This window comes from Theropithecus gelada, chromosome 13, assembly GCF_003255815.1.
Source record: "Theropithecus gelada isolate Dixy chromosome 13, Tgel_1.0, whole genome shotgun sequence".
NCBI lineage: Eukaryota > Metazoa > Chordata > Mammalia > Primates > Cercopithecidae > Theropithecus > Theropithecus gelada.
The window spans coordinates 59,666,447-59,690,805 of NC_037681.1; the positions used below are offsets into that span (position 1 = coordinate 59,666,447).

The window sequence follows — 24,359 nt, forward strand, 5'->3', positions numbered from 1 at the left end:
TGATTTTAGAACATTAAGGCTGGAAGGGAATTTCTAAGTCACATGTCCAACTCTCTCTTTTCAAAGTTGGAAACTAGGGCCCAGGAACTGGGTGACTGGCCCATGTCCCCCAGCCTTTGTGGCAGTCTCCTGTCTCCCAATTTGATGCTTCTTCAGTTATACTCCTCTGCCTTCTTAATCAACTGAACAAACATGGATGAGAGAAGTGAAATGCTAATTAGCAAGAGACACTCCTCTTGTAAGATGTGAACAGAAAAAGTCATAAATGTAAAAAAGTGAGCTTCATATCTCGTGATTTTATCAAATAAACTCACAGTTACAATACAACCCATCTTAATTTTTTGTAAGTTTAAAATTTCTTTTATATTGCTACAAAGAATAAATTCACATTTTGAAGGACTAAAAAAAAATAGACGGAAAACACTAACCTCATTAGTAATCAAGAAATAAAACCACAATAAGTAGACACTATATATATCCACCAGAATGGCTAAAATTAAAAGAATGAATTAATAAGCATCTGAGAGGAGTAAGCAAACGCTCACACAACACTGGTGGTGGGAGATAGAGTGGCATAGCCACACTGGTTAACTGCATTATTTATTAGTGCTAGATATAGGCATTCCTTAGGACCTTGCAATAATACTCCTAGGTATACATTCTAAAGAACATGAGCACATACATACAAGAGACAAATGCAAAACAGATAAAATTATGGCATATTCACAAAATAATTATATATAGAGAACTGAAAAATGAATAAACTATAGCTATGTCCAGCAACTATACAAATATAATGCTGCACAAAAAAAGCCAGACACAAATGAACATATACTTTATAATTCCACTTAAATACTGTTGAAAAATTAAATAAAACTAGTTCTAATGTTTAGGGACATGTGCTTAGATAGCAAAAAGAGAAAAAAAGTAAGAACTTTCTAGGTTCCTTTGTAAAAAAGAGGCAGGGAGCTGACTAAAAGAGAGGATGACAAGGGGAATTCTAAAATTTTTCTTCACAAAAAATTAAAAAAAAATACCACTCTCATGCATATTTTATTTAGTTCATTCTTATATATTTTATATTTTTGTTGCTTTTATAAACTGGCTGTGTTTTCACTGTATTTTCCAAATGGTTATTGCTGGCACTTAACGAAGCTACTGGATTTGATTTGTTTTCTTTTTTAATCTGGCAACTTACAAATTCTAAAGAAAAGAAAAAGGTGCAACGGGGGATATCGTAACAGGTAGTTTTAAAGTGTTGGAAGATATAAAATGGTACTTGTGGCTGGAACGTGAAGCTCTGTGTTCACCTGCTGTTCCCACATGTCTTCCTTCCCTATGGCTGCTAAAGTCCCTCCATTCCACAGGCACAGACACTTCATCAGTATTCTCCAAACCTCTTCTCTAGAAGCTTTCCCATTGCCTTGGGGCACATGCTTTTGATAAAATCTGTCATTTTTAACAAGGTACAGCAACTTAAATAATTCTCTTTGAAATAAAGAGCAACGAAGCAGGAAAAAAACCAATGCTTCTGATTAAAGATGCATTTTTAAACTTTTACAGTTTAAACACAGAAACAATGCTTTAAAAAAAAAACCAACAGATTTTGACTACTTCTACGTTGCTTCGAATAATAACTAAGCAATTTGTCTAAGTCATTACAGAAGGCATGTCTAATAGTTTTAAATCCAGTTGCTATTGTCCTTGAGGGCAGCAACTGTATCTTGTATATTTTTGTCTCTCTAGTAAGTAACACGGTGCCTTGCCTACAATAGGTACATTATGTTTGCTGGGGAGATCTTTAATTTTTAACTTTTATTTATGATGAAAATGCAGTCTAGGCCGGGCATGGTGGCTCACACCTGTAATCCCAGCACTTTGGGAGGATGAGGCGGGTGGATCACCTGAGGTCAGGAGTTTGGGACCAGCCTGGCCAAGACAGTGAAACCCCGTCTCTACTAAAAATACAAAAATTAGCTGGGCGCCTGTAGTCCCAGCTACTCAGGAGGTTGAGGCAGAGAACTGCTTGATCCTGGGAGGCGGAGGTTGCAGTGAGCTTAGTTCACGCCACTGCACTTCAGCCTGGGCAACAGAGCCAGACTCCATCTCAAAAAAAAAAAAATGCAGTCTAATGATGCAAAAACTGTCAGAAATGTCACTAGGAGGAAACAAGAATATAGAAAGCATGATGATGTTTTTGAATACATCTGATGAAGGGTTACAGTACAGAAACACCATAAATACTGATTAAAATAATGTTAAATATGGAGAGAAATATATACATATACAAGTCTTGATGCAGAGGGACACAGAAAGGAAGGAAGGAAGACAGACAGACAGAAAGTAAGAAAAAGCAAGCAAGCTAGGTTAAGGTTAAGGAAAGCAGGCAAACATTATAGCTCACAGAGTTTAAGGAAAGGGAGAAGAGTGATTAAAATCTTGATGGAGACCTGCAAGTAGAATTGTACTACAGGTTCACTATCTCAGAATGCTGGTAACAGGCCTCATTAGAGCCAGGCCAAGCACCCTGGTGCCATCTACCAGGAAAAGAGAAGCCATGGATGGGTAATTTTTAAGCTTCCTATATCTTCAAAGTATGTATTCCCTCCTGCATGCTCTTGACACAGACAATTCCTCTAATAGAGAAAAGCATCTTTCATTATACATTAGGATAAATGGTTTAACATATTAGATAACATATAAAATTCATTCATATCAGGTTAATCAGTCTATCAGTATACAAGGATAACTGATATGATGAAACATTTCATTTTGATAGAGGTTAGGAATGAAAATAATAGGAAGGACATATTTAAAATAGACTAAAGACAGAAAGGAAAAAGGAAAGGAAGGGGTTGCCAAAAAATCAAACTGTGTAGACTTTACCATTCCATCTTGGATAAAGCATTCTTTTGTCAAATAAACAAGAACAAAGAGGAGCTGAGAACAAAACAATTTTTGCCATAAATGGGCTGTATTCAGTAGTTCTGCTTTAGACAACTTATAAGGCTATTTTCCCCTGAGGTTTCAGTTTAAGTAATTTTTGTTTCAGTGTATTTACCTGTGAAATTAATACTTCAATAGGTTTCAAATTCTTGAAACTATATTTTCATCTGTTTAGCCCTAGTTAATCTTGAGGTTAAAACTGATATGAAAACGAAAACTAGACTTTTTAGTCACTTACAGGATTTTAAACAACAGGGATTCAATACTTTAAATATCTTAATACTATAAAATTTAGGAAGAACCCCACTCCAGCTATATTCCGACTCTAAATTTTTACTGAGATCAAATGCACATGAAAAAAGACCACTTAGTCCATATATAATAGCACGGAAAACAACTTTAAAAATTCATTTGGTATTTCCTTGATGTAACTGAGCCTGTACTTCACATATTTTAAAGGTTTTTTTCCTTAAATGTAAGTTATAGATGAGTAATAGTAAATATTTTTAAAATTATTCATTCATTAAATGATTTTAGAAAAACTTAAGCGCAAAAAAAAAAAAAAAAAAAAAAAAAAAAAATCTGTGGAAAGGCCTGGGCAAATTAATGGGTATGTATATAACTAAAAACAACTCATTTCCCTGTCATTATGATTATCCCTAGTTCTCCTAGGCCAAACTGCTACCCGTATGTTGTTTTCAGCTGTGATGGAGGTCAACCAGAGAGTATATTCAAAACATTTCACTGATCTTTTGGTACTTCCCGTTTCTGCCATCAGGCTCTGCACGTGAGACACTATTTCCAGCTCCCCACCGCCATACCCTTGAACTATTTCTCTCGTCTCTTATGAAACTTTTACTAGGCCAATTAAGTTCCTTACAATTGGGCAGATCTTCACAACCCTGCCACATTATCTAAAATCATTAAATTAACCTGAAAATTAACTGAAAAAATGTTTCTTTAAAGAACAGTAAGGTTGACAAGCTTTTATACTAAGAACAAGATAGTTTGACTTTTATGCTTACCTTAATTAACATAAATTTCTGCATTGGTTCAACCCATTCTAAAAGAACAATGCTAGTCTGAAGTGCTCCACATAGGTATTTATGGCCCGTATAAGGATTTCTTACTGTCAAAGCAAAAATATAAATGAGTCCTCTTATAATACAAAGTCCTTATGACAATAATTGCATGCACAAAAAAACAAAAAACAAAACTAAACATAAAATCAAAAGCTGGTTACCAGTTCAATTTCTTAATTAGAGGGCTGGGTGAAAAAAATACTGTTTCAGGTAACAGCAGGAAACGCCCTCTTAACTTGCAGGATTTTTATATGTAGGCAGAAATGAAACCGCTGGTTATAATGAGGCTGTGGGGTAGGAGGAAGGACTTTTGGTCTTATGATGGCAGGAAAACTACCTGAGGTGGCAACATGCTGATCAAAGGGTCAAGGTAAATTTGGGAAGAAGTTGTCAAACTCGTAAGATACAACACATTCAGGTGGTTCACAAGGTGCTTTTGCTGGTAATGTTCAGAAGCAATAATGTTTTGTTTCTGAAAATAAAACACTTGTCCATCTTCTCCCTTTTGATTAAATTCTTATGGTCACTAGAAAACATCACAGATATTAACCAAACCTTAAAATACTGATTTACAAATAATAAAATTGAATTACCTCAGATTTTGAAATACTTTTCTGGTTATAAACCAGAAGAAGTAACGTAAATACATGTGAAGTAAATATATTTGGAATAAAGATAAACTGAACTGTGAAAAGGGGAACAGCAGTAAAATTCACAAACTTCACATAGATTTGAAATATTTAAATGGCAGAGGAGGTGAATAGCAAAAGTGTCCCGCCAAAGAAAACAGAAAAGTCTATATAGGAAATTATTTCCTATAATTAACTTTTCCTAAAAATCTGCCCCTTTGTCCCCAGGTAAAGTCAGTTTGCTGGAAGTTCTAACAGAGACTCAACCATCATGTCTAAACCCAACCTTGTCATCTTCTTTTGCTCAAAACCAGCTGTTCTTGCTTCCTGTTAACAACACTTTGCCGTTCTGCCAGTCTTTTGGGTTTGAGGCCTCAGTCATCTCTGACATCTTTTCCCTTCACACCCAGACACTCCTTCCTTGCTATTTGCACTGCTACTGCTCTAGCACAAGACCTCCTTCCTTATTGCATCGTAATAAGTACATGTTCACACAAGACCAATGGCTCACACTTATCTGCTATTCTCCTTTCTATAATCTGTATTCAGCTAAGCTGAATAGTCAGCATTTATTATGTAAGCTTTATGATTTTTTTTTTTGCCTCCACATGTTATGTCATTTCTTCTGTTTGAAACGGCCTCTCCATCTATTCAGTTCAAATCTGAATCTGCCTTATTTTGAAGCCTAGCCCAAATGCCACCTTCTTCAGTGAGCCTAGGTTTAGAGTCCCTTCCACACTATACTTTGTGGTATAATGACTCATGTGTTTATCGTCCCTTTAATAATAATAGTAACTTAAGGGAAAGCAATAATTTTTTGCTCTGGCTACATGCAAATAGAACAACTGTTATGGGGGGAATTTAGGTGAGGGGAAGGTGACCATAAAAACACATGCTGAAGGAATAAACGCCATCTCACCAGCCATTGCTAAGCAGAATGGTGAATGGTATGTAACAGGACCCTTGGAAAACAGGGTGTGATAAAATGTGGTTTAAAAAAAAAAAAAAGTCATACTACTTTCTCCATTTACCTAGGCAATAAATTATTTGCTAAACAAATAACTTACTGGCAAAAAAATTATTTGCAAGGTACTATATATTTGGCTTAGTCTACACAGGATGAAATGGCCAAGGAATTTGTTCTACTTAAGGGATAAAAATAAAGTATTACTGGCAGAATGCCCTGGGGTAGTACTGTTTTATGCCAGATTTTACAATGAGTCTCATGGGGTTTTCTTAGCTGCCCTGTAAAGCAAGACAGCTATATGCTATTGGACAGTTTACTTACCAACACAACACTTCTGGCACCATTTGGTTTCAGGGATTTTTGCTGATACAGAAAATTTCCTAAATGTAAATAAAAGTGAGTACATACATGTAGGCAAACTTAGTATATGAAAAAGCTACTGTTACAGATCAGTGGAGAAAGGATGAGTTCAAAACTGGTGCTGACATACTAGGTCATCTGTTAAAATTAGAATAAAAAGGCCCGGTGCTGTGGCACGTGCCGGTAATCCCAGCGCTTTGGGAGGCCGAGGTAGGCAGATCACGAGGTCAGGAGTTTGAGACCAGCCTGGCCAACATAATAAAACCCCATCTCTACTAAAAATACAAAAAAATTAGCCAGGCATGGTGGTGCATGCCTGTAATTCCAGCTACTCAGGAGGCTGAGGCAGGAGATTTGCTTGAACCCAGAAGGCGGAGGTTGTGGTGAGCTGAGACCACACCACTGCACTCCAGCCTGGGCAACAAGAGCAAAACTCCGTCTCAGAAAAAAAAAAAAAAAAAAGAATAAATTGGATCCCTTTCTCATGGCCCCCAACCAGTTTCAAATGGATTAAGGGTTTAAATTTGAAAACAAACTACAGAAGTCTATAGAAATGTATGACTTTGGGATTTAAGAAAATACAAAAAGAACAAATCATACAGGAAAATGCTGTTACATTTTATTTGACTTTTTCCCCCCCACTGATTCATCCCTAGCATCTCAAACTACAGGTGGCAGTCAATTATTGAATCAGTAACTTTGGTTTACCAAAAGATAACACTGAGAAAGTGAAAACATTAGCCAAAAACTGGGGAAAGATATTTTTAAGTACATGTAATACATTTACATGTACTGTAAAAAGTTGTTGTTAATGATTTGTGAATAACTTCTTTTATTTAGAAATCTTTGTTTATTCAGCAAAAGTGGGATACAGATGTTCTGCAAAGGTGCTATAGGGGTTTTGCAAACATCTGACTCGAATTTAACAGGTAAAAATCAATTCTGAATTTTTTTTAAAACTACAATTTAAAAACTACACATACACTCAAATGTCTTTTAAAATGTAATATATTAAAGACTGTTGGTGCATCAAATTGTAAAAACCTCAAATTAAACCCATTTTTGTACACTTTTTTTAAAATTAAATTTTATTTTATTTTTTGGACAAGGTCTTGCTCTGTCGCCCAGGCTGGAGTGTAAGAGCATGATCTTGGCTCACTGTAACCTCCGCCTCCCAGGTTCAAGGAATTCTCCTGTCTCAGAACTCCGAATAGCTGGGACTACAGGTGCCTGCCATCACGCTTGACTAATTTTTGTATTTTTAGTAGAGACGGCGTTGCGCCACGTTGCCCAGGCTGGTCTCGGACTCCTGAGCTCAGGTGATCCGCCCGGCTTAGCCTCCCAAAGTGCTGGGATTACAGGTGTGAGCCACGGTGCCCAGCTAAAGATTGTTTTTTTTTTTTTTTTTTTTTTGAGACAAAGTCTCGCTCTGCCGCCCACACTGGAATGCAGTGGCTTGACCTCAGCTCACTGCAACCTCCGCCTCCCAGGTTCAAGTGATTCTCCTGCTTCAGCTTCTCAAATAGCTGTGATTACAGGCATCAGCCACCACACCCAGCTAATTTTTGTATTTTTAGTAGAGACGTGGTTTCGACCTATTGGCCAGGCTGGTCTCGAACTCCTGACCTCAAGTGATCCGCCTGCCTTGGCCTCCCAAAGTGCTGGGATTACAGGTGTGAGCAACTGTGTCTGACTTCTACAAATATTTAAATTCTTTTTTTAAAAAATAATTTTTATAAGAAAGAGAGAGATTTCACCACGTTGCCCAGGCTTGTCTCAAATTCCTGAGGCTCAGGTAATCTGCCAAAAGTGCAGCCTCCTTAAGTGCTGGGATTACAGGCATGAGCCACTTAAATGAGTAAATCTGCCAAAGATTAGATAGATGCCAGTGCTCTGCACAAGTCTTTTTTTTTTTAGAGTTGTATAATTTTATATAAAATTGTATAACACATGTGTTCAGTGCAATCCAAACAAGCTCAGAACAATTTTCCTGATGTTCTTGTAACTATACAATTGGCAACTGAGTGATAATCAAGCATAAATACAATATTAATAAATATTGTAATACTGTAATTTTAACTTTAATACATTTTATATATTGACCTATTTATGAAAAGTTATAATTTTAGCTTCATTTACTAAGTCCTTACTATGTGCCATGCATTTTAGACATCTGTGTCATTCAGTCTGTTCAATAAAGAGGTAGGTTACAGCACAGAAATCTGAAGCTTAGATTTTTGCTCAGGTCTTTTTTTTTTTTTTGAGACAGGGTCTCACTCTGTCGCCCAGGCTGGAGTGCAGTGGTGCAATCTTGGGTCAGTGCAACCTCTGCCTCTTGGCTTCAGGCAATTCTCCTGCCTCAGCCTCCCAGGTAGCTGGAACTACAGGCTGTATCAATTTAAATGAACATTATTTGTAGTTTGCAAGGTAAGCTGTTAAAAACTGTTAACTATTTCTAAGTACTTGTCCTTGTGAATCAAAACGTTTTTCACACTGTGACAGCTAAACAATGATACAGAATTTATTCAGATGTTGAAGTACTGAACGACTACAACGGCAATCTAGAATATTCTGGTTACAATCTTCTGATAAAAACACCTCATCGTACCCTTGACTAACTTTATATTAGGAAAAGTTTTACATTATAATTTATAATTATAAAAATGCCCCTTTCATATACATTGGAGTTTAATGCAGCTTAAAATAAAACAAAACAAAAACTTCCCATACTCAACAAATCTGCTTCGAACCAAAGTGCTTTTTAGAATTAAAAAAAAACTGAACCAAGCTCCTGATAGATTTCAGCTGGCAAAAAGTTTAATGTTCCTGTCCACACTTGTGAACTTGTCTTCTGGCTCCCAAAGCTAACTTACGGGTTAAAACACTGAACTGGTCAAAACCCAGGAGAATCAACTGCCAAGTTCTGAAAGACCATAGGGATGACTACTACACAAACAGAAATCAACTATTAAGTATGGCTGTGAATTAAGGATTTCAAAAACTTTCCAAAATAGAGTTGTGGGCAGTACATGGAAAGGCAATACAACTTATTTTACCAGCACCCAAGTAACTGGAATTCTAAATCAACTAACAGTCCGAATGCATTTAACATAGGATACTTTAGGGTACACTACAAGAATAGCTCAATTTATCATGCCCAATAATGATGACAACAGGTCTATCTTTTGAGAGCTTACTAGGTGCTGTGGTAGGTACTTTACATACACAATGTATCATTTTCAAAACAACTCTGCCAGATGAGTATACAGGTTCCATTTACAGCTGAATACATGTGGAGAGGTTGTATAATTTATCCAAGGTCCCATACCTAGTAAGTAAATGATCCAGGATTTAAATTCAACTGTACTTGAATTCCAAAGCTTATGCTTCACTAAAAATGGATTACAATATGGTGCAATGAGTACCTATCTTCAGAATGAGAACCATGAGGCTCTTTATCGTCAGATTAAGAACAAGATGCTCAGTAGAGGTTTAAGTTGTGCTCACTGTATGGCAGAAGAAATGGTATGAATACACATATATAAAATATTATCATGTTAAAAGGGTTTTTAGGTTTTCTGCCAATAAGTGAGAGAATTAAAAGATTTTACAGTAATTACTAGATAATGAAACTGAAGAAAGTGGGAAGGATATATTTGTGGCTGTTACTACTAAAAAAACTAAAGATTGACTATAATAAAATCCCTGAAATAATAACTTGGAGGTGAAATATCCTTACAGCTGAACACATGGGGAAAGGTTGTATAATTTATCCAAGGTCCCATATCTAGTAAGTAAATGATCCAGGATTTAAATTCAACTTTACTTGAATTCCAAAGCTTATGCTTTACTAAAAATGAATTATAAAATGGTACAATGAGTACCTATATTCAGTGTAGGTAAAATCATACCATATGGAAACTCCTTAAAGGAAGAGATTATATCTTATTCATTTTTGTCTCATCTATACAGGGAACATTTCATACACATTTGGTGTATTCAGTAAAATCTGGAAGAAATGAACACAGCTAAAAGCAAATAAGCTAAAAAGGTCTCTAATAAAATATATCCAAATGTGAATGCATCTAAGTCTATGTGTCATATAGTCCTTGAGGGCACTTTATGTGTATATTATAGTAAAATATAATAAATCAAGTTCAACCCTGAGTAATCATGAAATGATCCTAATGTAATTCGTATACTCTATTTAAGAAAAGAGAACATCCTATATATTTTTATATAATTTTCATCAAAAAGGTTAATTTTTAAAAAAAATCATGTACACATAGAAGCAAATCTTCGCCACACTGTAAACTCAGCAATTGAGAACAGCAGATTCTCAAGGTACTTGAAAATTAAGGTTTTATGTTAGTTGCTTTACAATAAATATTATAAAAAAGAATAGCCATATTATAAATTTTTCATAAAATACAATTCATACTAGAGTTAGAAAATCTTTCAGTCAATAAAGAGGTCCAATATTATATTAAACAATGAAAGAACAGAGCATAACAACAAATTACTGAAAGTAGAAAGGCGAAACCCCTCAACTTCAAACTAATGATTTTCTAATGCAAAACACTGAGACACGGTCTTGCTTTGTTACCCAGGCTGGAGTGTAGTGGCATGATCACAGCTCACTGCAGCCTCAACCTCCAGGGCTCCAGTGATCCTCCCACTTCAGCCTCCTGAGTAGCTGGAACCACAGGGTCGAGCCACCATGCCTAGCTAATTTTTTAAAAAATAATTTTTGTAGAGATGAGGTCTCGCTACATTGCTCAGGCTGGTCTCGAACTCCTAGCCTCAAGCCATCTTCCTGCCTCAGCCTCTCAAAGTATTGGGATTACAGGCGTGAGCCACCATGGCAGGTTGCAAAAACATTTTTCAATAAATCATTTTGATTTTCTAGGTGTAGAAACTTTGAGAAAAATTTTATAAAGTTAACACATATGTCAAAAGCAAAGGCACTAAATGCAATGTAAAATTATGGCAAAGTGCAAGAAAAAACTAGTTTTAAACTTGCCAAAAAAGAATAAAAAATTCAGAGAGAAAACATCTGATACAATTTGAAAGTATAAAGTAGAAAAATTTTAGAACAAGAGTGTGATCAATAAGCACTTGTTAAATTATATTACTTATTATTTTTTCATCATGATTTCTATTAACCCAAACTGAGTGCTCTTTCACTTTCTGTAGCATAGGTATTTATGAGAATGAACTGTTAACATCATATTGCCTCTAAGGACGTACCCTTACCTTGGCAGTATTCTGTCAGGGAGTTTGTGTGCTGGAATAGCAACGGGTAACTTTTGCATTTGTCTTGCATAATCAAAAAGCCCTGGTAAATTATGGGAATAAAGCTGAGAAGCTTTACCTATAAAGAAAAACAGATATGACGTAAAAGCTAGTAACAAATAGTAACAATTGTAAGGTATTTGAAAACTAAAATACTTACCAGATATTGATAGCAAGCAATTGTTCATTACATACAACCATGTACACCTTCGAGGGAACAGCTGATTAAAAAAACGCACAAAGTTTATAAAGAATAATATATAACAGCAATGTAAATCTGCACACAGTAATCATGTAAGCTGTCATATCTATAGGTCAGTTCTTTAAAAAGTAAGTTATTTTTAATATAAATTAACTTTATCAATGATTCAAAACAAGGTAATATACATACATACATATTTATGTGAGAGAAAAAAATATATTAGGCTAAATTTTAGCCTAAACACGATATGATCAGCTCAAGTCTCTCTTATGATTAAGTGCTAGGCTATGTAACCCCACACTATGCAGGGAATAAGAACATTTTCAAACAACATCTATTCCTTTATTTTGGTTCTGGGGTTGAATAATTAAGATTCTCCTGTCTACTCCTCCCAAAATATACTTATCTAGGCATAATATGCAATGCGTGGCTTCTAGGGTGTATGATACAGAAAAAAAGGATCATGGTGTAGTGGAACACAGGATACAGAAACACTAGGTATGGAGGGAAAAAGAAAGGCTGAGACAATATGATGAAAACTCACAAATCATAAAGGATATCTATATACATGTATATAGATATATACACACATATAGATATATACATATATAGATAGATATACACACACATATATATATGAAATTCATTACTAAAATTTAGTACCATAAGAACTGAGAGGCATCTCTGGAAGCCTGAAAGTGGTCACAATTTAGAGCAAAGAAAAGTGAATTTCATGGAACACAACCTATATATTTAAAAAAATACTCTCATTAAGACATTTTGCTATGCGTATCAGTGTTTTTTAAAGTGGTCCTTGGACCAGCAGCATCAGCAACACCTGGGCACATGGTAGAAATGCAAATTCTTGGACCTTACCCCAGATCTACTGAAGCAAGAAGTTCTGAAGCAGGACCCAGGAATCTATGGTTTAACTAGGCCTCCAAGTAATTCTGAGGCCAACTGAGGTTTGAGAGCCACTGATGTACATAATTAAGCATTCTGATTTAACAACCTTTGTTGCTGGGTTTGCTCTGGTAATTCCTACAACTAGGTTACTCCAAAAGTAACTGAGATGAGAGAAGGGAATAGAGAGGACACAGGGGTGAATGATGAAACACATCAAGGCCTCTAAGGACATTACTTTATGGAAACACAGCCATAATAATGGGACTGAATAACTAAAAGAGAAAAGGTAATAATAAAAGGGAGGAGAAACAAAGTAACATTTTAATAAAAATTTTATTTCATTTACTGGGAAAATGTACTTACATAAAATAACCAATTTCTCCAAACAACTAAAATGTGGCATTGCCAATACAGTTTTTTTTAATTTGTAAAATGTGCCTATACCTGTCCCTCAGATAGAGAAGATATCAACATCCATTTCCTACTTTCTGCTTTTCACAAAAAATTCACAACAAAATTGGGACTTCATTGGCTATACTGAAAAAATCAGGCAGAGAAGGGGCAATGACTTATTCCAGACCACATATCAGTACATGTTATCAAAGTAGCAAGAAACAGATTTTTATTTAATTCAGTGTTGAACTGGGTTTTCATATACATATCCACTGAAAAGTATTTATCTAATACCACATCTATGGTTTACTATAAAATTATATACTTGTAAATATAAGTGGGTTTGCTTATTTAATATAAACATATATAAAGTAGCAAGACAAGACACAAATTCCTTTCATATTTTCTACATAGGGACAATGAAAAGGTATTTATGTATAGTTTTATTTTAAAAAAGTACTGGATTTCATTATGAATTTTCATTTTTAACAACAACTTTTTCTAGATTTCTAGTAACAACAACTTTACTAGATTTTCAATGCTTTCTTCCTTTAGTGAGTTAGGTTCTAGGTGAAATGATTGGTTTAATAAATAAGAATATAACAGTTAAGAAGGGTAGCTTCTATATTCTGCCTAGACTCATATATCTGTTTTATCAATGACTCTGTGTGATCTTGGGTAATTTACTGAATCTCTGTCTCAGTGTTCTTATCTGTAAAACAGACTATCTATATCTCATAGAGCTGTATGGTAATTAAACACGATACTCCTTGTAAAGCACTTAGAAGAATGTCTAACACACACTGAGTACTGAATAAATGTTAGCCATGAATAACGAAGCCAGATAAAAAATTTTAAATCAGGACCCTGATTTGTGTCATCTTCTCACTTTTCAGAATCTTCCCCTATCTAGTAGGCTCATGCCACCCTGTTTCCTCTAAAGTCTAGAGAAAATCAAACTAATCATCAATTTCATAATAAGATGAAAAATTCAGGCTCCACATATACTAATTCTTTAGTCTCATAGTGTTCCCTCTAGGAGGGAAAAAGGTTTCCTTTGAAGGGCAATGTTTCCAAAAAAAAATTACTCTAGTGATCTAATTTCAAATGCTAAAGCAACTAAGAAGGGAAGTTATTGCAGACTGGGGCTAGGTGTGGTTGATGGGTGCCTTCTCTTAAGAGTCCTAGCCGGGCCTGGTGGGCTCACCCCTGTAATCCCAGCACTGGGTGGGTAAGGCAGAAGGACTGCTTGAGCCCAGGAGTTTGAGATCAGCCTGGGCAACAAAGTGAAATCCCAGTCTCGACAAAATACCAAAAAATTAGTTGGGCATTGTGGCATGTGCCTGTAGTTTCAGCTACTGAAGATGCTGAGGTGGGAAGGTCACTTGAGCCCAGGAGGTCAAGGCTGCAGTGAGCTGTGTTCATGCCACTGCCCTCCAGCCGTGGTGACAGAATGAAACCCTGTCTCAAAAACAAAAACAACGGAAGAGTTCTTCAAATTAGGTTGATAAATGCTTACTCCACCTATGCATAAAGCTGGCCTTATTCCTTACAATTAATATTGCTACCAATATTACTTCTGGATATCTCATTATACCCAATAAAAATAGGACCACCTTTGAATTATTTATTTACTAATTATTATAATTACAAGATGCTTTTCCTCCCTTTCCCGGTTCATAGGTACTTTTCAGTCATTTCACTGTATACCATTTCCAGATTAAAAGATTTACAGTATATCATACAGTTTAGGATCTTGTTGGAAAATTTGATTAAAAAAAGATGAAAATGTTTAGTCATGAATAAATCATTACTTACAGATTTTTTCTTTCCATTTTATTTGTAATCAGTTTATTTTTATTTTGTTTTGAGATGGAGTCTTACTCTGTTGCCCAGGCTGGAGTGCAGTGGTGTGATCTTGGCTCACTGCAACCTCCGCCTCCTGGGTTTAAGTGATTCTCCTGTCTCAGGCTCCTGAGTACCCGGGACTACAGGTGCACACGACCATGCTCGGCTAGGTTTTGTATTTTCAGTAGGGATGGGGTTTCACCTTATTTGTTAGGCTGGTGTTGAACTCCTGACCTCAGGTGACCACCCATCTCGGCCTCCCCAAGTGTTGGGATTACAGGTGTGAGCCACCGTGCCCGGCCTTGTAATCAATTTATATTGATAAAAGAACTAGTCACACAACCCGAAGGCACCCCAAACTCAGTATGACCAAATTGAAAGCATTACCATTCTCTTCAAATCAATACATCCTTCAGTATACTATACTCCATCTTTCTGTTACTGTCAAGCACCCAGTCACTCAAGTGGAAAACCTGAAGTTAACCTAGACCTCTCTTCACCCTCCATGTTGAATTGGTCACTCAATTTGGTCACTTCTAGATCTTTGATCTTTCTCCAGGTCCAGCATTTCTCTACAGGAACTATACAACTGGGAGAGAGAATATGGTGAAGTAGTTAAGGGCATGGAATTTGGAGCTAGCTTGCCTAGGTTCATATTCCAGTCCAGCCACCGAATAGCTGTGGGGTCTTTGGCAAGTTACTAATCCTTTCTGTGCTTTAGTTTTCTCATCTGTGAAATGAGAATATCAATGGTATCTACCTCTGAGAGATTTCATGAAGACTAAATAATGTATGTCAAGCATTCAAAAACACTGCATGGATACATAGTAAGCTTTATGTAAATATTAGCTATTAATATCATCATCATTATTATCAGTTTGCAGGTTGTTTTATGTTCCTGACTCCTGGGTACTAAATGACAAAAGCTCCCCCCACTCATTGTGACACTCAAAAACATCCCCATATCGGGGGAGAGGAGGAGAGAAATGGGGAATGACCACTAATGATTATGGAGGTTCTTTTGGAGATGACAAAAATGTCCTAAAACTGATGGTGGTAATGGCTGCACATGCTGTGAACATACTAAAAGCCACTGGATTGTACACTTTAAATGGGTGAACTGTATGCTATATGAATTATATCTCAATAAAACTATCTTTTCCCCCCTGTTCTCTCTACCTCTGCCCTGAATTAACACTCTTTCACCATTTGACCATGGTTTTTAGTCTCATCTCTCACCATACTGCAAACAGATATTTCTAAAACACAGGTCTGTTCCATCAGCATGGTACACCAAACTCTGGTGTTTGGCTTCTGCCTGCCTACCCAGCTCCATCTTTTGTTACTATTCTGTACTCCAGTCAAATTGCCCAGTCATTGTTCCCATACTTGCCATGCTATTTCACATCTCTATGCCATCATGCTTATCCTGTCTGTGTGGCAAACTTCTATTCATCAGAATTTAAGGTCCATCTCAAATGCCCCTCCTTCTCATCTCCCCACAGGAGGTGCTGGTGACATCCACCTCTATGGCCAATATCTTATACTCATTCCTATGACATCTAATCCTGAGTGTTGTAGTTACTGGTTTATACATCTGTTTTCCCTATTAGATCATGAGCTTTTCAAGGGTATGGACTAGTCCTGTGAATCTGTCTTCAGTATCTGGTAATTAGAACATGCTCCATGAAGGTTTTTTTTTTTTTTGAGATGGAGTTTCACTTTTGTCGCCCAGGTGGGAGCGCAATGGCGTGATCTCAGCTCACTGTAACCTCCTCCTCCTCCCGGGTTCAAGTGATTCTCCTGTCTCAGCCTTCGAAGCAGCTGGGATTACAGGCACAAGCCACTACACCCAGCTAATTTTCGTATTTTTAGTAGAGATGGGGTTTCACCATGTTGGCCAGGCTGGTCTCAAACTCCTGACCTCAGGCAATCTGCCTGCCTTGGCCTCCCAAGTATTGGGATCACAAGCACTTGCCACAGTGCCTGGCCTCATGAGGATTTTAAGAATAAAAGAGGCTGGGGTGGGGTGGCTCATACGTGTAATCCCAGCACTTGAGGCCAGGAGTTCGAGACCAGCATGAGCAATATGGTGAAACCCTGTCTCTACTAAAAATACAAAAATTAGCCAGGCATGGTGGCTCATGTCTGTAATCCCAGCTACTTGGGAGGCTGAGGCATGAGAATTGCTTGAACCTGGTTGTAGTGAGCCGAGATCACACTGCTGCACTCCAGCCTGGGAAACAGAGTGAGACTCCGTCTCAAAACACAAAACAAAACAAAACAGAATAAAAGAGGCAGCAAGTCAGGAAACTGAATCTTATTTCTGGTCTAATGTGTACTTATGGTAACTTAAAAATTAAAAAAAAAAGAATATACAAAATAACATACCTGTTCCATTGATGTTTCATGAAGTTCATTAAGATTGAGGGTATAAATCCCTTCTTCGGCACCAAATATCAAGTACTGATCTGAAACAAAAGTAATTCATTGACTGATTTTGGTAAATAAAAGATTTTTTAATAGGATTTCTATAATCTAAACTTCCGTAAGTATGTATTAACATATAAAACAAGAATTACCATGATTTATAAGCAGTGAATACAAAGAAGAGGTTAGAGACTTTAGACCCATAAACTGAATTATATGTAAACATTAGCCTCAAAGCAGTGAAGAGAATTTTTATGTAAGGGAGATTCTGAAGAGTGGCATAGTACATTCTTCACTCATCAGAGAGTGCTAAGAACTGGCAAAGAATCTGCAGCTCCTTTTTCTAAAACCCCCTAAAGAGAGGATCATGTGCCACTGACATACAGAATATAAATCGAGAGTGGCTGATACAGATTCTAATTATTTCTACAGAATTTTTTTTCAGAGCTGTACTATAAGCACTCTTATTTAAAAAACCTCAGAATCTGACCACAGTCCATTAAAAAGTTAACTAAAACTTGGATACCTGCTAGGGGACTCAGTATCTTCTAAAAGATATGAGATGCATGGCCATGGTCCTTTCTGTTTTTTTTTTTTTTCCAGAGCAGGAGCAGGAGTGGAAATTTATTAAAAAGGCTTTAGAACAGGAAAGAAAGGAAAGAACACTTCGAAGAGATCCAAGCAGGCAACTTGAAGAACAAGTGCCTGATCTGTTTTTAAGATAATACAGAGTAACAGGTCAAAAAGTTTCCTAGACTAACGGACTAAACTGAAGTACGTTGAGAACAGTATAGAATGCTAAGAGCACTCCTAAAGCGCCCAGCATTGAAGATGAGTACTGGGAGATTAATGGCGTAAGATCTGTGGTCAGACAGTACTGGATTTAAACTGACCCTTTCTAATTGGCTACAAACAATGAACCTCTCTGAGTGCCAGTTTCCTTGCCTATGACATAAAAGTACTCAGACTATTTAATGAGTATATGTGTATGTATATAAAAATGTTCATGTATAAATGTTCTATGTGTATCTTACATAAACAGACAGACAGCTATTAAGATTCAGATATACAGTGAGAGGACACAGACGGTTCTTAGTGGTGCCTAAGGACAACTTTTCTGATTATGGCCCCTTTTAAGGTCAGAGATCCTCTAAAGTGGTCACTAAACCCTGGGTCCTTGGTAGCTAAATTCCTTCCATAATGGCTGCTTTGAAAAAAATGAAGCTATTGGCCAGTGGCTCATGTCTGTAATCTCAGCACTTTGGGAGGCTGAGGTGACAATTGCTTGAGCCCAGGAGTTCCAGACCAGCTTGGGGAACACAGAGAGATCCCATCTCTACATAAAATTAAAAAACAAAAACAAAAACAGCCAGGAATGGTGGCATGTGCCTGTAGTCCTAGCTACTCAGGTGGCTGAGGCAGGAGGACTGCATAAGGCCAGAAGTTTGAGGTTATAGTAAGCCATGATCATGCCACTGTACTCTAGCCTGGGTGGCAGAGCAAGACTCTTTCCCTAAAAATAAAAAATAAAAAAAGATACCAGACTACTGTGCAGCAGCAGCAGAAACATTTCTGGAGGAAACTAGGGTGGCACAGAATACATGGCTTCACTATATTGAGATGGTAACTATACAATGAAATTTTAATGTTATGTGTCACCTCAAACACTGATAACAGCACAAAGAAACATATTAACCTTAAAATTAAAAAAAAAATTATAACAAAACTTTTTTTCACCAGAAAGATACTCAGAAAATAAACAAAATCATAAATGCTTTCATGGCCCCAGTTTAAAAAAATTAGGAAGATAACAGATAAAAAACACACAATACTACCTCTTGTGTCTGGGTTTATCCATGATGATGCACAGTGAATTTTCAAAGGACACCCATTAAAAACTTTTGAAAAACATGCACCCATCTAGGGAAACAAAGAATAACCAATATGAAACAGTGACAAGTACAGTCTTTAATATATAAAATGTAATTATTATCTATTTTAATGTGAGAGTCTATAGATAGTATACTGAAATTATGATCATCTTCAAATTTACAGAAGTAAGTGTAAGAAATCACCATAGTCATTTGCCTAACAGTGGTACCACAAGTTTCCAGGTGCCACAATAATTTTACTTGGAAAAAAGTGAAAAAAAAGGTCATATGTAGGAAATCATAATCTCTACAAAGGAAGACTGTTTTCTTGTTTGGTTTTATGATCCTAAAAATGGTATTAAATATTGAATTTCACATTACAAACTGAAACAGGTATGGCTGATTTGAAATTCATATATGTACTTCAACCTCCAAACATATAGACTTTTATTTTTTAATTTTTGCAATCGAGCAATCTGATTATTTTCCCTGGATTCATTAAAAAGCTTAACTCTTTGATGTTAATATTACTTATCAAGTTCATTTACAAACTTTTCAGATAATAAATATATCATAATGAAATACATTACTCATTTGAACTTTATATTGTCAAAGAGCAAAATATTAACTCTGAAATTATCCTTCTGGTTAAATTCTCAAGGTACGAGAATGTTGACTCAGGTAATCACTTTTACTACTGACAACTTGAGAGAAAAACAGTATGAAAATATTTTTGGTCAGAGAAAATTTCAGTATTTGTCATGTCGGCCTAAATTAAAAGAACAGCATTTGTGCATCATTTTATAGATGGAATGTCTTCCTCACAAACACGGAGGTAAAATACTGTTAAGAAATACAAAAAAACTAGCCGGGCGAGGTGGCGGGCGCCTGTAGTCCCAGCTACTCGGGAGGCTGAGGCTGGAGAATGGCGTGAACCCGGGAGGCGGAGCTTGCAGTGAGCTGAGATCCGGCCACTGCACTCCAGCCTGGGCGACAGAGCGAGACTCCGTCTCAAAAAAAAAAAAAAAAAAAAAAAAAAAAAAAAAAAGAAAACATCACTAGCTGACAATAATGGATTAAAAGTATTAACGTGATTAAAACATGGACCTTAAAATTTCCCTTTTAATGACAGAAATATACCAACCAATATATTTTTAAAGATTTTGGTACCAAAAAAGAACAATTTAGCTTGGCAATACCATCAGGTAGTAGTAGACCAATAGAAACATGTTTATATGATGTAGGGCAGAAACTGTATCATTTAACTAATCCTAATAAGGACCTTTTAAGACAGCTACGGAAATTTGTATGTTGAGGTACTGCTAACTCCTAGAAATTTACATGACAAAATGAAGAACAAAACAATCAAGCCAGTTCCCAATCTTAAGCTAATTTGTATAGTTGGAGTCTACCTGGCATTCATAGATACCTTGCAGCTTGTCAAACTGCAAGCCTGAGGTAAGTGTTTTATCTTGCAGTCAAGTGGGAAGTTTTGCCCTATTGTATATATTTCTCTGCTATAATATATATGCTATATAATATAAAGTATACTGTATAAATTAGTATTAAAATTATTTTAAAATATTTATAATTTAAGTATGATACAAATTACGAATATAAAGTATATATATTTTGTAACATAGTTTATAAAGTATACTCTGTACTAATTAAAAAGTATAATTTAAAGGTAAAAAAGGATGGGGTGTGGTGGCTCACACTTGTAATCCCAGCACTTTGGGAGGCTGAGGTGGGCACATCACCTGAGGTCAGGAGTTCGAGACCAGCCTAGCCAATATGTAAAACCCGTCTCTATAAAAACACACAAAAAATTAGCTGGGCGTGGTGGCTGGCACCTATAGTCCCAGCTACTCAGGAGGCTGAGGCAGGAGAATGGCGTGAACCCGGAAGGCGGAGCTTGCAGTGAGCTGAAATTGTGCCATTGCACTCCAGCCTGGGCAACAGAGTGAGACTCCGTCTCAAAAATAAATAAAAATAAAATAAAATAAAATAAAATAAAATAAAAATAAATAAATAAAAAGGCCAGGCGTGGTGGTTCATGCCTATAATCGCAGCACTTTGGGAAGCCAAGGTGGGCAGATCACTTGACGCCAGGAATTCGAAACCAGCCTGGCCAACATGGTGAAACTCTGTCTCTACTAAAAATATAAAAAATTAGCCAGGTATGGTGACACATGCCTGTAATTAAATTAGCAATCTTAAATTAGCAATCTTCTGGATTTTTGTTCAATAGTAATGAAGGTTCTTTCAAACAGACGAAAAAAAAAACCTAAGCAAAGACAACACATACAAGTGACTTAGCTTGAAACTCAGCCTACTCCATATTTAGTACTTACATGCACTTTAGGTGTTGGAGGAAGACCATTACTAATAGGCTTCTAGAAAAAGAACACATGTACAATTACACTTTTTTTTTGCTGCTGTTTGGTATAACAATACTGTATTTCAAACACATTTATTCAAATAAAATACATGAATACATTCTTTGTAAAACAAAACATTACAGTTAAGGCTGAAGTTCCCCACAGTTCTTTCACAATGCACTATTTCTAGTACTTGCCCCAGAAAAACTAGTTTGGTGTAAAACCTTCCAAATCTTTCTCTAGTGAATTAGATATACTTATGTAATCATATGGCTTTCCAGACTTTTTTGGTATATATGTAAATACATGTTCCCACAGAAAATAATTTTTTGTGTGTGTGTTTTAAAACAAATAGTTATACACTATCTGCATGTTCTTTGCCTTAAAATTGGACAGTAATCCATATCAGTCATATAGACTTAGTTCACTTGTTTTAACTGCAGCACAGCGTAAATATACTTTATTTAACTATTCCTTAAACATTATTCAATATTTACATTACTGTCAACATTTTACTAGAACATGAATGCTGAAATAAACATTCCTGCATATACCTACTTACACAGCGTACAAGTGGATGTTTTTATGGGTACACTGTGAGAAGTATACCACAGTATGGGTATACTGAGAAACTACTGGTACACAGGGTCTCTACCTTTTACATTTTAGTGCATATTGACTGTCAAACTGCTTTTCAGAGTGTACATATCACATCACACCCACCAGCAATGTATGAGAGCTCCTGGTTCTTTCTAGTCTCACAGCAATATCACCAAGCTGATTAGTAAAAAACCTTTTCTCCTGTGTTCCTCATTAATTTGCATGCCTCTGATTGCTAGGAAGATTAAGAATCTTTTTAAAAACAGTGTTTATTTGCTATCTGTATTTCCTGTTTTGTGAATTCTTTTCCCTTTTTTTTTTAACTGAGTTATCTTCATATATATTTGCTGGAGCTTTTAAAAATATATTCTAGGTTTGAGTATTTCATCTGTTATACATATATAACAAATAGTTTCTCCTCTTGTATAGATAACCTTCATCATGTTTACAATGTGTTTTGCCAACTGAAGTTCTCAATTTTGATGAATTCAAATATATTAATCATTGGTTAGAGTATACAAGCAATTACAAGGAGAAGAAATGTAACACATTTGCTCACCCACACTATCCTGAAGAATGCCAGATATTTCTCCAAGGCCACATTCTTGAGTATATGAACTGTCCCCTGAGAGGGAACCCCCTGGGTATACTTTAAACATGAACTTTGTGACAGTCTACATTTCTTTCAAGGTTAATCTCAATAACATCATTTTAAGGAATGACATTTTAATTTTTCCCTAGAGCTGCCATACGTCAGAATCACTTAAACAATTAGATGAAAACTAATAAAAAAGCTACTGTTAATTGATTTCATATAAATAACATAAAAATATAACATTTCTGAAATTAAGATGACACATTTACTTTGTAGATATATTTTTGAGGATGCACACATCTTACTGTTGCCATAATTTTGGATACCTTTTGATTCCATTTTGCAAATAATTTATATATATTTTTTCTTATACTGTTATTAAATTATTTATTTTAGCAAAACATCATTTTTTTGTTGTTGTTTTTTGTTTTTGAGACAGAGTCTTGCTCTGTTACCCACGCTGGAGTGCAGGGGCATGATCTCGGGTCACTGCAACCTCTGCCTCCCAGGTTCAAGCGATTCTTGTGCCTCAGCCTCCTGAGTAGTTGAGATTACCGGCGCCTGCCATCACGCCTGGCTCTTTTTGTGTTTTTGGTAGAGACGGGGTTTTACCATGTTAGCCAGGTTGGTTTTGAACTCCTGGCCTCAAGTGATCTACCTGTCTCGGCCTCCCAAAGTGTACGGATTATAGGTGTGAGCCACCGTGCCTGGCCTAGCAAAACATCATTTTAAATTAGGGAGCTCTGAGTGTTATAACTCTCAGATTTAACCTAAGCACTAATAGAATTGGTTGTAAATATTATTTAAAATAAATAAGGCTGGGCGCAGTAGCTCACACCTGTAATCCCAGCACTTCGGGAGGCTGATGTGGGTGGATCATGAGGTCAGGGATTCGAGACCAGTCTGACCAACATGGTGAAACCCCATCTCTACTAAAAATACAAAAATTAGCCTGGCATGGTGGTGCGCACCTGTAATCCCAGCTACTTAGGAGGCTGAGGCAGGAGAATCGCTTGAACTCGGGAGGTGGAGGAGGTTGCAGTGAGCTAAAATTGCACCACTGCACTCCAGCCTGGGTGATAGAGTGAGACTCCATCTCAAAATAAATAAAATAAATAAATAAATAAATATATTATTTTTTATTATTTAAATTTTTCTAGAGACAGGGTCTTGCTCTGTCACCCAGGCTGGAGTGCAGTGGCAGGCAAGCATAGTTCACTGTAACCTCAACTTCCTGGGCTCAAGTGATTCTCCTGTCTCAGCCTCCTGAGCAGCTAGGATTATGGGTGCATGCCACCATGTCTGGCTAAATTTGTATTTTATTTTTTGTAGACACAGGGTTTTGCTATGTTGCCCAGGCTGGTCTTGAACTTCTGGTCTCAAGTGATCCCCCTGCCTTTTCCACTGAAAGCACTGGGATTACAGATGTGAGGGTTGTAAATAATTTTAAGAATTACAGCATAAACTTTAAGCAATCAATATATGCTTCAATATATCCCTGATACTGTTTATCCTATGATACAGCCATGGACATATTTATTTCAGAACTACTGAAACAGTTCCTTATCTTAATGAAGTAAGGTAACAGAAAAATTGAACTAAAAATGAATACACAAAAATGTTTACTTAGTACCATAGGAAAGGTTAAAAAAAAGTTTACATCACTCAAAGGCTATTTATTTTATACTGTGTTACAGTCACTCAGCTGCATTTTTGTACTATTATGTTAGCAAGTCTGTTAAAATTTAAATTGTTGAAAGCAAAAAGGCACTGCTCAGTTGGATAGAACTTCATAAAACCCATTCCTGAAAAATAGTTTACACTCTTGTTAAAAATAACCTAAATTTCACAAAT

At 36.3% G+C, this 24,359-nt stretch overlaps 1 protein-coding gene across 2 annotated transcripts in view; it reads right to left on the bottom strand.

Annotated features, from left to right (window-relative positions):
- The window catches only part of MAP4K3 (mitogen-activated protein kinase kinase kinase kinase 3), a 193,273-nt gene that overhangs the window by 11,457 nt on the left and 157,457 nt on the right, over window positions 1-24,359 (bottom strand). For both annotated transcript variants that reach the window (XM_025354623.1, XM_025354622.1), the window contains 7 exons: window positions 21,284-21,325; window positions 18,894-18,978; window positions 17,020-17,099; window positions 11,440-11,500; window positions 11,241-11,358; window positions 5,946-6,004; window positions 3,972-4,075 (listed from right to left, as the gene is read on the bottom strand). In XM_025354623.1, the coding sequence (XP_025210408.1) occupies window positions 3,972-4,075; window positions 5,946-6,004; window positions 11,241-11,358; window positions 11,440-11,500; window positions 17,020-17,099; window positions 18,894-18,978; window positions 21,284-21,325 (549 nt within the window). The remainder of the gene's footprint in view (window positions 1-3,971; window positions 4,076-5,945; window positions 6,005-11,240; window positions 11,359-11,439; window positions 11,501-17,019; window positions 17,100-18,893; window positions 18,979-21,283; window positions 21,326-24,359) is intronic.